The following is a 15237-nucleotide window of genomic DNA, read 5'->3' on the forward strand; positions in this document are numbered from 1 at the left end:
TCGATCTGCTTCCTTGGGAGTCTGCTTTGATCGCTTGGCTTTCTTGATCTTGTTCTTGGTGCTATATGGGGCGCGAGATTCGCGGTGGCGTGGATGCGGTTACATATTATCGCGGGGAGGTGGAGATATTTGCTACTGATCTGGTGAGGCGTTCCTCCACGCTGAGGATAATTTTCTCCCTTGTTTTCTTTTTGTTTGAGAACATATTTTCTCCCTGGTTGAGTGCAAGCGTGCGTGCGTGCGCGTGCTGTGGACCTCTCTGGTCGAGGGACACGCCTGACGCGTACGGGGCCCGGGCCCGGCTGCAGTTTCTTTTTCGAGTGGAAAAGAGTTTTATTCCATTTAATAGGACGAGGGACAGAAGTTCTTCTATTCATGGTTATATATGATGGTTCTCTATATAATCATACAGCAGTACTACTCTATGAGCGGCTATACGACGCCAACCAATCTACTACCTTATTTTGCTCATGCTTAATTTTGATGGGCCCAACTGCATTAACAATGGGTTTTCACTTTTGGATGAGACAGAGACGTAGAGGTCAATGTAGATGTGATATGACTTGGGACTAACAACTGACGAGAGCGTGTTGTGGCACTGGCGATGCAGGTGTATGGAAGACACGTGTCACGGACGTGCCCGATCACTAACTGGAGGCATCGGATCAGACTGGCAAGCAACGAGGTGCCTGTTTCGCTACATGGTCTCTTTCGCAAATGTGGAGACAATGCGGCCACCGTGCTCGTCAACCATGGATATCATAAATTTTGCTTGTTGTTACTCTACATGCTGGTCAACCATGGATATCATGGATATCATAAATTTTGCTTGTTGTTACTCTACATGCTGGTCAATTCATTGAGTCCCTCAATGTCGCAACTTGATAATCATCATTGTATAGCCCGAAAGCATTGCCGTGTTGGACTGAGGGTAGACCATTTGGATTCATACAATGTTGGATGAAGCTCAAGGTGTACAATGTGTGGGAGGACTTGTGCCGATACTGATTCGAGTATCGTTGAATTCCAAAAACTTATCGAACATTTGGTTATCTCGGTTGCTATATTTACATTTGAACTATTGTTGTTTTAGGGATATTTATTCATGGATGAGTTATGCTATTTACAATAATTATTTTGAGTGTTCGAACTTAAAAGAAAAAATAGGGCGAGCGTTTAGGGGACATGATTGGATGGTCGACTCCTGCACCCGCGTGTCTGCGGAAAAATAGAGTGTTTGTTTTGATGGTCGGCATTGGGAATGCCCTTCGCCCGCACTGATTATTTTAGAGCATCTGCAACCGGACCCCTCAAACGTCCAATCTGATAGCCCGAGCATTGTGCGAACAGAAAAGAAGGGAAAAACCACCCAAAAGGACCCCCACTTTTTCCTTGTTGTTCGCAAATCCCCGTATCCGCGTAGGATGCGGCCCACCCCAGACTACCTTTTGTTTCTTTATTCTTTCTTTTCTATTTCTCTCTCATTCCCCACCAATCATATGCATTTGACCGGACAATTTAGGGAGGATGTGGGGACATGGTTGCATGCATGCATAAATAGAGGGTTAAAACAAACGCATCCAGTTAGTGATCGGGCACGTCCGTGGATGTTTGGGGTTTGATATTAGCCGATCCTGGTTGTAGATGCTCTCATCACCTTAATAAGCTTGTAAACTTGGAACACGATAAATCTGATGTCAGATTTTTTAGGCATGACAAATCAAACATTTTTTAGGGTAAATTATGTTTGTTGCGAGGATGATAATAACATAGAAGCTTCATAAAAACATGTGATTTGTGTGCCTAATGACTTAGCACATCTATGCGTAGATGTCATTTGGAGAATCCTTGCACCTTTTAATTTGAAGTTTTTTTTTCTTGAGATGTAGACCTCAATGTACACATACTAAGCATTCAAGTTTCATCGTAGTTATAGTAGCACATTTCATGTCCAACGAAGATTCTGATGACTTCTTTATCATACAAATATAGGTTTTAAATATAAAAAAACATGTATTCTCTAAAAATATGTGTAGAGAACGAACTATATATACTGAACATTCATTACATGAACCAGAAGTAGAATTGCTACTCGAAATAGGCTTTCACCCCCACTTTATAAATAAAGCACCCATCATGTCCATACTACGAGTACCAGACCACCGAGATAAAAGAGTCTACTGAGGCAACAACACAAGCACGCCCAAAGAAAGCATAAGGGAACGATAGAAAAAGGACCACCAATTGGCCACATCATCAGGCGGTCCACAATGAAGATAGGCACATAGCGTAGCGCATCCAACATCTGCCCCAACCGATCGCGGTCCCGCTGCCTAGTCAGCGGGTGCCAGTGTTGTCTCGAGGTTGCGGGCAGCAGCCCGAATGCCCGCCTTCTCTGGGATCGTCAGCACACGCCTGCCCGACGCGACCCTGGATCGGCCAAGGCACACACTCTGGCGGGAGGCAATGGGCGGAGATGGAGACGGGCGAAGAGAGGGACGACCCTTGGGGTCACCCACGGGAGTGTCAGAGCGGGCCGTGGGCAGCCCCAGACCCACGGCATTTTTATCGTATAATCATGGCACTTCTATTTTTACGAGCATGGCATTTTTTTGTAGATCCTGGCATTTTTATTGTGCAATCATGGTACTTCTATTTTAACGAGCATTGCATTTATTATAAAGAGCTTGCCGTTTTTATTTTCTGTAGATCATGACATTTTTGTTAGTAAGAGCATGCCATTCTTATTATTAAAGAACATGACATTGTTTTAGAGCATGGTTAGTTTACTTGAAAGAGCATGTCTTTTTTTTTATTGCTAAGTACATGCCATTTCTATTTTTTGTATAGCATGGCATTTTTTCAGCATATCATGGTAACTTTTCTTGCATGACAGTTTAGGTACACACATCACAGGGCACCATTTTAGACATATCACATATGGGCAAGTGTGTATAAACATACCCTACTATCTTGGTTGTTTTTGTATTCGTAAGGCATGTAATTTTCAATTATTTTTTCAAGGCATTTCTTTTTAAACATAACGGCATTTTATCCTAAACTGGGACATTTTTGGCCCAACTCAAAGACACGTGTTTTGTCGTACAGGCAGAGGGGTTCGTCGTGGGAGGGGTTTTCCAGCGAACGTTCGTTCGCTGGAGTTGTTGCACCCCTTGTGGGAAACTAATCGATCGCAGGACCGCCTCCCCGACGTTCTATCGCCAGATATTGGCTCTCTACTAGCTGCCACGTGATAAATTTGTGTCGTCCATCAGATATTCGATGGCTCGTGTTCGTTTTATTCTAGAAAAAAATCATCAGAGAAGCAGCTTCTACTTTGTACCACATCACACAGTTGATCTGCTTCCTTGGAGCTTCTCTTTGTTCTCGGTCAACAATGGTGGTGCGAACGTACTTGCTGTGGAAAGATAGGTGCATCTGGTCAGGTGAGGCGTGCTGGAGACGGTAGACTTGATTTTTGCGGTGATGCGCACGCACTTGCTGCGGGAAGATATTTGGTTCTGGTCAGGTGAGGCGTGCTGGAGACGGTAGACTTGGCTCTATCCGGCCCATGTTGCATGCATGCACGCGGGATTCAGGCCTCGTACCGTCGTACGTGCCGACGTACATGTCACCATAAAGCTTGAAATTTCTTGGGCACCTTCAGTGTACAAGTCAAGCATGCATGTACGTACCGCCCATGCACGTGGAAATTTTCGGTTAAGATGTCTAAATGGATGACGCGTGTCTAGTGCTGGCGTCACCGTGGCCGGAAAAGAGCCGTGAAATGTTGACCCATGACCATGCAGTCCAGCTTGAAGCCCACCACATGCACGCGCAGGTTGTGATCATCTTATAAATTTCAGTTGAGATCGGATTCATCTGTCACAACTCACAACTTGCAAACACACGAAGCGAAATTCCTTAGGTGACACTACATTCCTTAGCTCGGACCCAGAGTCGCCAGGGAGAGTGCAAATGGAGGACACCTTCATCACGGTCTGCCTCGCCGTAGCTCTCGTTTCGCTGCTCATCATGATTGCGGGCCGCCGGCGCTGGGGGGCGCGTGGTGACGGCCTGCGTATGGCGCCTGGGCCGTGGCAGCTGCCGGTGATCGGCAGCCTGCACCACCTCGTCCTAGCCGGGCAGCTCCCTCACCGCGCGATGCGCGACCTGTCACGACGCTACGGGCCGGCCGTGCTGCTCCAGCTCGGCCAGGTGAAGACGCTGGTGGTGTCCTCCCAGGAGGGGGCGCGCGAGGTGATGAAGAACCACGACACCATGTTCGCCACGCGGCCCCTCAGCACCACCATGCGCGTGCTCTCCTACGGCGGCCAGGACATCGTCTTCGCGCCCTACGGGGAGTACTGGCGCCAGCTCCGCAAGATCGCCGTGTCCGAGCTCTTCACAGCGCGCCGCGTCCTCTCGTTCCGCGCCATCCGCGAGGAGGAGGTCGCCACAGCGGTCCGCGCCGTAGATGAGGCCGCTGCGGCCACGCGCCCCGTGGAGATGCGCGCGGTGCTGTCCACGCTCGTGACGGACAGCACGGCGCGCGCCGTTATAGGCGACCGGTGCAAGGAGCGCGACGCGTTCCTCCGGGAGCTCGACCGCATCGTGCAGCTCGCGTCGGGGTTCAACCTGGCCGACATGTGGCCGTCGTCACGGCTTGCTGCGTGGCTCAGTGGAGCCGAGGAGTGCCGCCACACCCTGTACACCATGCTCGACGGCATCGTTGAGGAGCACCTGCAGAGGATGGACGGCGGCGGAGACCACGCCGAGGACCTGCTCGACGTGCTGCTCAAGATCCAGAAGGAGGGTGGTCTCAAGTTTCCCATCCACATGGACGCCGTCAAAGCCATCATCTTGGTAAGTACAGTATTCTCTTCGCATAGCGGCCGGTCTTACTTGCACATTTAGTATTGACAAAATATACGCAATGCATAAAAACATCTCCGTAAAAGCTAGCTAACACTGCTTGCTAAGTTAAAATGAACAGAGTTATCGTAAAACGCATTTATCTCATGCGGGTCATTATATTCATCTAAAAATCTCATGTTTTATGGACAGGACGTATTCTCCGCGGGCAGTGAAACAACAACTACGACAATTGAGTGGGCCATATCAGAGCTGATCAACAACCCGATGGCCATGCAGAAGGCAACAACTGAGGTGCGACAAGCCTTCCAAGCCAGTGGAACCGTGGCCGAGCACGCCCTAAGCGAGCTCACATACCTACGCTTCGTCATTCGAGAGACGTTGCGACTGCACCCGCCCCTGCCGTTGTTGTTCCGCGAGTGCCAGGAACCGTGCCAAGTGCAGGGATACGACGTGCAGCAGGGTACGCAGGTGTTGGTCAATGCTTGGGCGCTAGGCCGCGACGAGCGCTATTGGCCCGACGCGCCTGAGGAGTTTCGACCGGAACGGTTCGAGGAAGAAGCAGCAAAGGCAGACTTTGGGGGTGGTGACTTTGCGTTCTTGCCGTTTGGCGCCGGCCGCAGGATGTGCCCTGGGATGGCGTTTGGCCTCGCCGGCGTCGAGCTCCCGCTTGCAAGCATGCTCTTCCACTTTGACTGGAAGCCACCAGGGCCAGGCTCGGCGGAGCTCGACATGACAGAGACGTTCGGCCTCACCGCACGGCGGACGGACCAGCTCCTGTTGCGCCCTGTCCTTCGCGTACCTATTCCCGGAGTCTAGTCAATATATAAACTATAAGAAATGGACGTATAATGTAAAACTATAATTGTACCCACATAGAAAATAAATTGCAAAGTTCTACTGTTGCATAACATCATTAGTATTATGCAATAACTAGCGTAGTGGGGCTAGATCAATATGTGGTTCCTGAATATATTGTAAACCTACTTGAAATAATACCATAGTTGGACGTTTTGTTTCAATTGATACATGTTAATTACTTCCATCCAAAGTATTGTTTTATGTTAACATATTCCTACAATGAAAATCATAGAAACAATTTTTAGTAGTATGTGTTTAGTTTCACAACATACAGCATCTCCAACTAATTTCCTAAAAAGTTATACACTATTCATTAAATATTACGTTTGACATGAGCATAATTTATTTGATTCAAAATCTAAACACAAAAATTGCAGTGACTATACTTGTCTGTGACATGTGTTGTATTGTCCCTGTACCCTTGTGCTCATTCCAACTTCTTCTGCCCATGTGACCTTTGTGTATTGGCAAAAGAAAGTAAAAAAGAAGATCAACATATGTGGCCGTCAACAAACTTGCCGGATTCAGAAGCCGCCATAATTCATACTCTCTCTGTAAAGAAATATAAAGAGATGTAGATTACTACTTTAGTGATTTGTAAACGCACTTGGTCTCTACGATGAGCAGGTTATAACTCGTTGGTATCATCTACGCATCTATACTATGTATTCATTGATCATCCATGAAAAGTTCAGAATTACTCTAGTTAGCGATGCCTAATATCTTATGGAAACGAGCTAACGATAGGCAGTTGAAGAGAGAGCTACCACAAGGCAGGAATTTGTGTCAGCTTAGAAACTCTGGGAGGCTAGAATTCAGCCACCGCTTCATCACAGTAGCTCCCCAGAGCACGACAGGTGCGATGATAAAGCTTGAGATTTCATGGGCATGCACGTCCAGCTTACGAGCACACACGTGCCGCTAGGGCTGCAAGCGGCGCGACCGCCACAACCCGCTAATCGTATAAGGGCATGTGCAATGTTCAGTTCAGTCGGCTACAGCCTGCTAACGTTGCATGCGTCCACATATGTGACATAAAAAAGGCTGCTACAACTAATTTTGTAGGCCGGCGGTTGCGGCGCCCATACACAATTTTGTCATCAATTTCAATTTCAATATGTAGGTGTCGACACTTCATATAATGGAAGGAAGCATTGGTCAGGCCCCATAGCGCAAATGGAGGACACCCACGTCGTCGTCTACCTCGGCATAGCTCTCTTGTCGCTGCTCGCCGTGCTTGCGGGCCGCAGGCGCTGGGGGGCGCGGGGTGATGGTGGCCACGGCCTGCGCCTCCCGCCGGGGCCGTGGCAGCTGCCGGTGATCGGGAGCCTGCACCACCTCGTCCTGGCCGGGCAGCTACCTCACCGCGCGATGTGTGACCTGGCGCGACGCCACGGGCCGGCCATGCTGCTCCGGCTCGGCGAGGTGCCCACGGTGGTGGTGTCCTCCCGGGAGGGGGCGCGCGAGGTGATGAAGACCCACGACAAGGCGTTCGCGATGCGGCCCGTGAGCGCCACCATGCGCGTGCTCACCAGCGGCGGCCGCGACATCGTGTTCGCGCCCTACGGGGACTACTGGCGCCAGCTCCGGAAGATCGCCGTCGTGGAGCTCTTCACCGCGCGCCGCGTCCGCTCCTTCCGCGCCATCCGCGAGGAGGAGGTCGCCGCAGCGCTCCGCGGCGTCGGCGAGGCCGCGGCGGCCGCGCGCCCCGTGGAGATGCGCGCGCTGCTGGCCGCGCTCGTGGCGGACAGCACGGTGCGCGCCGTGATTGGCGACCGGTGCAGGGAGCGCGACGCGCTCCTCCGGGAGCTCGACCGCTCCATGCAGCTCGCGGCGGGGTTCAACCCGGCCGACCTGTGGCCTTCGTGGCGGCTCGCCGCGCGGCTCGGCGGCGCCAAGGAGTGCCACGACACCGTGCACCGCATTCTCGACGGCATCGTCAAGGAGCACCTGGAGAGGATGGACGGCGGCGAGGACCTGCTTGACGTGCTGCTGAGTATCCGGAAGGAAGGTGGCCTCCAGTTTCCGCTCGACATGGACGCCATCAAATCCGTCATCATGGTAATCAAGTAGTCTCTTTGGCTCTTTGCATCAGTGCGTAGCAGTGCTATATATCGCCTATCGTGGTCATGTGATGTTCTTGTTTTGTTCTGGACGAACTATCTATTTCAAAGTGATTTTTCGGTCCAAATATGGATCGTACAAGAAATTAACCGTGCACAGTTTTAGGTTTCAAGAATACATATGTTTTTCGTGCAGATTGTTAACCTAAAAAATCCCATGTTTTGAGGATAGGACATATTAGGCGCAGGGAGTGAAACAGCAGCTACGACGCTGGAATGGGCCATGGCAGAGCTGGTCAAGAACCCGAGGGCCATGCACAAGGCGACGGCCGAGGTGCGGGGAGCCTTCCATGCTTGCGGCACTGTGTCCGAGCAAGATCTAAGAGAGCTCACATACCTACGCCTGGTCATTTGGGAGACATTGCGGCTGCACCCGCCCCTACCGCTATTGTTCCGCGAGTGCCAGGAAGCGTGCCAGGTGCTGGGGTACGACGTGCCGCGGGGCACCCAGGTGCTGGTCAATGCCTGGGCGCTGGGCCGAGACGAGCGCTACTGGCCCGACGCGCCCGAGGAGTTCTGGCCGGAAAGGTTCAAGGGGGAGGCGGCGGTGGCCGACTTCGGGGGCGTCGACTTCGCGTTCCTGCCTTTCGGCGCCGGCCGCAGGATGTGCCCTGGGATGGCGTTCGGCCTCGCCAACGTAGAGCTCCCGCTCGCGAGCTTGCTCTTCCACTTCGATTGGCAGCGGCCAGGACCACGCTCGGCGAAGCTCAACATGACCGAGGCATTCGGCCTCACCGCGAGGCGGAAGGACCAACTCTTGTTGCAGCCTGTCCTTCGGGTGCCTATTCTCGGAGTCTAGTCGATATAAATTGTAAGAATTGGATGTATATTGTAAAATTATAATTATCCCCACGCTAGAAATAAACTGCAAAATTTCACAACCTGAGATTTCATGGATCGAGAGCCAGTTCCAATAGACTTGTGAAATGTTCCCGTTCGTGTGCATCCAGCTGGAATTGAACCCGCAAGTTTATCAATTATGAGTTGGGCGCTTTAATCATTCAGCCATGAATGTTTAAGAGGGATCATTGTAGATCATAAATACCAACTTTCATATATATATTCGAAGATGACTATAAAAACAGTTTTATGGATCCTCGAATTGAAAGAGAGATTGCAATGAATGACACAACAAACCAATGCTTGTAAACGCAGAAGCAGTGGTACATTCTACATATAGGATAAAGACCTATACATATATGTATGACATGTGGTCGCCAATCAAGATGGAATTCAACATACAAAATAGCACTCCCTGCATCGCAAATTACTTGTTTTAAATTTATCTAGATACGGATGTATAGAATACTAAAAGGGATTAAAGGAGTATGTCGTTATATTATCATATATTATCGTGTGTGTATCATGACATGGTCGTGACTATGATAATTTGACAGGGACGTGACTTACCAACCCCACACTGTCTAGGGATCAAATATACCAAATGTGGTACAGAGCCGGACCAGAGAGAATTAGACTTGGTGAAAAAATAGAGAGAAAAACATTTGCGGGAATTAAATTAAACTTGTGCAACGGAACAATTCAGTAGTTTTGCAAAAAAAAAGAACAATTTTGTACACTAGTATAATACAGAAGTACGTGACGTACATACAACTGATAAAAATATTTTTATATGGGAGTTAAATTAAAGGAAAAAGCTTGGCTTCAACCGGCGGACGCTTGCGTGCGATCCGCCGGCTCGTTCATGTGACTCGTGTCCTACCTGGACGGTTTCATCTTTTTCTTTCTTTCGATCAACGTGACCGCTGAGCGCTGTTCACTATCCTTTACAATATTTTCTGCAACATATTGTAACAAGACTTATGTTGCAGAAACATATAGTAAAAAAAATTAAATTGCAACAAAAACTCTGTTACAAAAAAAACTATAAAAAGACATGTGCTGTAAAAAAAGTGCAACCTGACATACATTACAAAAATTCTGTAACATGACCCGTGATGCAGAAAATTTCCTACAACACGACCTATGTTGCAATGATAAAAAGTGACGCTTGGTCGCTCAATCCACTTGATCCGATGGCTCGTGAGCCGACAGACCTTTTTAAAAGATTCACCGGCCTACGCATAACAGTCGTTGGATCGCCTTGATCCATGCATCGTCATGCACGCTCGCACACATACTCCGTTATTTCTCTTGTCAACCATGTGTCCTCTATCTTATCCTGCAACAATGGTGGTGTTCCGAACCATAACAGCGAATGACGACTGCAACTTAGACAATCTTTTGTAATATCAACTCTGTTGCAAAAAAAACTGCAACAAAACCTCTATTACAAAAAAACAAATCTACAACAAAAATTATGTTGCAAAAAAAATCCTGCAACACATCATATGTTGCAAAAAATATATTCTACGACATAATATTTATTGTAAATGTTTTCGCAACAAGACCTTTGTTGCGAAGTAAAGAGAGACGTTGAGCCACACGATTATGCCACATCCAACGACCGGTGAGGCGGCGGATCTTTTTAAAAGATCCGCCGGCCGACGCGTAGTGGCCTCCTAAATTAAATCCGTAGAACAGAAGAGTTAAGAAAAGTAGTATCACCTGGTTGGCTCCGTGTATGGTAGTACTCCGGGTTTGCCATGACTTGGACTTGGCGTCAAATTCGCCAAACCTTTCCCCTGATCGAGAGACAGCGCTGGCCACGTACCGACGCGTGGCTTTTCTCCTCTCCCTTCTTCTGGTGATTAGGGTTTGTCTCTCGGTTCCACCGCCGCCACCGCTCATCCCAAAGACCACTGGCCCGCTCCCAGAGAGCCTCTTCGCAAATTGTTAGAAGTAATTCATAAGAAGATCGAGAAGTTGCAAGAACAACCCCTCCTGCAAAGCTTCGAAAACCACTTCCTATTCAAGACTCGGAGCCTAAAAAGAAGAGGAGGGGGGGAGGGGGGGGGGTCGCCGCCATCATAAAACGAAAGAAAGGTAAGTGTTTCTAAAAAGAACATATTGAACAGCCTCATGCTTAGTTTTGTCTTAACTACTTACTAATTGGCGTTCTATGCTGAAGCTTAATTCATCACATACACAGCATGGTATCTTGTCGTGATTTTTGGAACTTGGTTCTGCAGATATGCGGTGACTGATATGAAGAAGCTTGCAAACCGAATGCAGTTTGGTATACCAGATGAGAGCTCGTTAGGTCAGATGTCAACAGATAAAGCACATTACTACTACTTAGCCCCTTCTGCCCTTTACTCCCCAGAGCATAGTAAAACTTGTAGTGTAATGTGTTCTTTCTGACTGTTTCCAAATTCAACACGAGCTGGTTCAAAACTTCAAATTATTGGAGGAAAGAGCATAACACATTGGAACTTAGATGATCCTCAATTTTAATCTGTCAAGGCATACAACTAGAACTAGTTTGCACAGCCTTCTCGTCATTGTGTTATACCACCTTGATTCCCAGAGCATAATATTTAAATGTAGTGCTTTATGCCTATGCTTACCTGCACAAATCTTAGGTCACGTGCATTTTGTATGTTAGGGAGTATTTGCACCCTGTACCAGTTCTCTTAGTTATCCTCACATTGTTGTTTCTATTTCTATTTGTACCTCTTTCATGATATCATGCACTGCTATATCTCTTTGATTCCTATTACTTTCTTATGTCAGATTTAAGGAGAGGCGTTATGGTAGCAGTGGTGCAACATCTGGAATGACATCTAGTTTGGCCTTTACACCAGTTCAGGTGAGTTTACTTTTCTCTGGTTCAGTTCAAAGCTAGGTAATCGGGGTTATGCATGATCTTAAGCCGATCCAGTTGTTTAACATGGGATTATGGCTGCTACTCTTGATCGCTATATAATTTTTATCTTGTACATGGGATCATGGCTTAGTTGTTGCTTGACCTGCACATGTGGAGGAGTCAGAAAAGGCAGTGCATCCATTGTTTTTTTGTTTTTGTCTTTTTGCTGCACTAGAAGGCCCTAGATTTTGCTTGTGTGAAATCATCGAACAAGATACTTTTGTTATGTTGTTAGTTTTACCCGTGCTACGATACAGGACTAGTTTGATGTTAGTTTGTATGTTAGGAGTTAGGGTTCTACCGGTTCTAGGGCGTAGACTGTAGGGAAAAGATGGAGGAAGACGAGGCCGAGGGCGCGGCGGCCGGCGGCTGGGCGCCGTCCTTGCGTGGTGGAGAAGAGGCGACGGCGGCGCAAGGGGCGGCTAGGGTTAGGTTTCCCGGCTCCCTAAGGGAAGCCGAACAAATACTGGTTGCTTCTTGCTTGATTAGATTGATACATCTCCTCTCCTTATATAGAGAGGTTTACTTGACTCCTAGGCAAACAACCCTAATAACGATAAAATAATTAGGCTAAGCCCCTAATAATGATAAGATAACTTGGGCCACAACCCACTGGGCTAAGCTCCGCCAGCCGGCTCCCACGTATCGGTAGTCCGAATCGAAGGAGGCAGAACTCGCGAAAACGCTCCCATGGGGGCATGCCGCCCTCGTCCTGCTCGAGGGCGTAGTACCACGTCTGTGCAGTGCCACGGGGGTGATAAGAGGCGAGCCAGGTGCGGTCCGACGCGAGCGTCCGTTGTCCCCGGAAGAATTGCTCGCACTGGTTGAGCCAGTTGAGGGGGTCCTCGGTGCCGTCGTAGGTGGCGAAGGTGAGCTTGGCGAAGCGCGGCGGTGTCTGAGCATGACCGCGGTGAGTGTACGGCTCGGCGGTTCGGAGCAGCGAAGAGGATGGCGTTGGTCCGGTGTGCACAGGTGGTCCGCAGGGATGCGGTGGTCCGTCGAAGCCAGCGTGGGAACCCGCGGAGCCGGAGGGCCCGTCGTACGGCAGGGAGGGCGCCGGCTGGTCCGCGACCATGGTGTAGACTGGCGGCGGTGACGTCCCGGCCAACCAGGCCGGAAGCTGGGACGGCGAGGGTGGGAACCGCACTTGCTGAATTGGCACGCCCGCCGCCGCGGTTGTAGTCAGCCCGGTGCTGGGCGGCGGAGGCGCCGGCGGCGGCAGCCTGGAAACGGCAGAGGCGGCAGGCACGGCAATGGCCGTGGCCGACCATTGTGGCCAGATTAGAGTGGTGGCGGGGGCTGGCTGTAGATGCAGCGAGGGCTGCAGCGGCCTGACCAGCGTCATGGTGGCCCCGGGGCGCGGCGGCTGCCAAGGCTGCCAGGGCGGTGCCGGCGAGGACCCGGGTGGCGTGGGTGATGCGGCGAGGGCCGGCGCCGGCCACTACGGCCATTGGGGCGCGACGGCGGGCGGCGGCTGAAGCGGCCAGTGGTGGTGTAGAGGCCCGGTCAGCGCCGCGGGTGTCGAATACCACGACAGGGCGGCTGGCCCGGACGAGGCGGCTGGCGGCCCGTAGTGGCCGGCTAGGTATAGCCGTATCCCCTGGACGGCGGTGATGGGATCGTTGAGGACCCCAGTGATCTCCGCCGGGGAGTAGACGGTGGCCGGTGGTGCGGTGGAGGGCGTCGTCATCTGGGTGGTGGCGTGCTACCTCTTGAGCACTGTGTTGGTTTTCCCTTGAAGAGGAAAGGGTGATGCAGCAAAGTAGCGTAAGTATTTCCCCCAGTTTTTGAGAACCGAGGTATCAATCCAGTAGGAGACTACACGCAAGTCCCTCGTACCAACACAAACAAATAAGAACCTCACAACCAATGCGATAAAGGAGTTGTCAATCCCTTCAGGTCACTTACGAGAGTGAGATCTGATAGAGATACTAAGATAAATATTTTTGGTATTTTTATGATATAGATTAAAAGTAAAGATTGCAAAATAAAAATAGATTGCAAAATAAAAATAGATTGGAAACTTATATGATAAAAGATAGACCCGGGGGCCATAGGTTTCACTAGTGGCTTCTCTCAAGATAGCATAAGTATTACGGTGGATGAACAAATTACTGTCGAGCAATTGATAGAAAAGTGCATTATTATGAGAATATCTAGGCATGATCATGTATATAGGCATCACGTCCACGACAAGTAGACCAAAACGATTCTGCATCTACTATTTTTACTCCACACATTGACCGATATCCAGCATGCATCTAGAGTATTAAGTTCATAAGAACAGAGTAATGCATTAGGCAAGATGACATGATGTAGAGGGATAAACTCAAGCAATATGATATAAACTCCATCTTTTTATCCTTGATGGCAATAATACAATACGTGCCTTGTTGCCCCTGCTGTCACTGGGAAAGGACACCGCAAGACTGAACCCAAAGCTAAGCACTTCTCCCATTAAAAGAAAGATCAATCTAGTAGGCCAAACCAAACTGATAATTCGAAGAGAATTGCAAAGATAACCAATTATACATATAAGATTTTAGAGAAGACTCAAATATTGTTCATAGATAAACTTGATCATAAAGCCACAATTCATCGGATCTCGACAAACACACCGCAAAAAAAATTACGTCGAATAGATCTCCAAGAAGATCGAGGATAACTTTGTATTGAGATCCAAAGAGAGAGAAGAAGCCATCTAGCTAATAACTATGGACCCGAAGGTCTGTGGTAAACTACTCACACATCATCGGAGAGGCTATGGTGTTGTTGTAGAAGCCCTCCATGATCGATCCCTTCTCCGGCGGAGCTCCGGAAAAGGCCCCAAGATGGGATCTCTTGGATACAGAAGGTTGCGGCGGTGAAAATAGGGTTTCGTGGTGCTCCTGGATGTTTTTAGGGTATATATGAGGAAGAAATAGGTCGGTGGAGCCGCGAGGGGCCCACGAGGATGGGGGCGCGCCCAGGGGGCAGGCGCGCCTCCCTGGCTCGTGGCCGCCTCGCTTCTTTCTTAACGTCTACTCTAAGTCCCCTGGATCACGTTTGTTCCAAAAATAACTCTCCCAAAGGTTTCATTCCGTTTGGATTCCGTTTGATATTCCTTTTCTGCGAAACACTGAAATAGGCAAAAAAAACAGCAATTTGCATTGGGCCTTGAGTTAGTAGGTTAGTCCCAAAAAAATATAAAAGTGTATAATAAAGCTAATTAAACATCCAAAATAGATAATATAATAACATGGAACAATCAAAAATTATAGATATGTTGGAGACGTAGCAAGCATCCCCAAGCTTAATTCCTGCTCGTCCTCGAGTAGATAAATGATAAAAACAGAATTTTTGATGTGGAATGCTACCTAGCATAATTCTCAATGTAATTTTATTTATTCTAGAATGAATATTCAGATCCGAAAGATTCAAGACAAAAGTTTAATATTGACATAAAAATAATAATACTTCAAGCATACTAACTAAGCAATCATGTCTTCTCAAAATAACATGGCAAAAGAAAGTTCATCCCTACAAAATCATATAGTTTGATAATGCTTCATTTTCGTCACACAAGAATGCTCTCATCATGTACAACCCCGATGACAAGCGAAGCAATTG

At 48.7% G+C, this 15237-nt stretch overlaps 2 protein-coding genes across 2 annotated transcripts; both read left to right on the forward strand.

Moving 5' to 3' along the window:
* The first annotated feature begins 3912 nt into the window (after positions 1–3912).
* Positions 3913–5880, forward strand: LOC119338669 (dolabradiene monooxygenase-like). The gene is made up of 2 exons (XM_037610968.1): positions 3913–4866; positions 5068–5880. The coding sequence occupies exons 1-2, from the start codon at positions 3979–3981 to the stop codon at positions 5692–5694; spliced, it is 1515 nt and encodes a 504-aa protein (XP_037466865.1). The 5' UTR covers positions 3913–3978; the 3' UTR covers positions 5695–5880.
* A 1032-nt stretch (positions 5881–6912) lies between these two features.
* On the forward strand, positions 6913–8658 carry LOC119338774 (dolabradiene monooxygenase-like). The gene is made up of 2 exons (XM_037611035.1): positions 6913–7797; positions 8032–8658. The coding sequence occupies exons 1-2, from the start codon at positions 6913–6915 to the stop codon at positions 8656–8658; spliced, it is 1512 nt and encodes a 503-aa protein (XP_037466932.1).
* Positions 8659–15237: the final 6579 nt, after the last annotated feature.

This window comes from Triticum dicoccoides, chromosome 1A (genome assembly GCF_002162155.2).
Source record: "Triticum dicoccoides isolate Atlit2015 ecotype Zavitan chromosome 1A, WEW_v2.0, whole genome shotgun sequence".
In the NCBI taxonomy this organism is placed as follows: Eukaryota; Viridiplantae; Streptophyta; class Magnoliopsida; order Poales; family Poaceae; genus Triticum; species Triticum dicoccoides.

Coding starts and splice junctions, on each gene's coding strand:
- LOC119338669 (XM_037610968.1), top strand. CDS start 3,979: ATGGAGGACACCTTCATCACGGTCTGCCTCGCCGTAGCTCTCGTTTCG. Junction 4,867..5,067: donor CCGTCAAAGCCATCATCTTG/GTAAGTACAGTA, acceptor TTTTATGGACAG/GACGTATTCTCCGCGGGCAG.
- LOC119338774 (XM_037611035.1), top strand. CDS start 6,913: ATGGAGGACACCCACGTCGTCGTCTACCTCGGCATAGCTCTCTTGTCG. Junction 7,798..8,031: donor CCATCAAATCCGTCATCATG/GTAATCAAGTAG, acceptor TTTTGAGGATAG/GACATATTAGGCGCAGGGAG.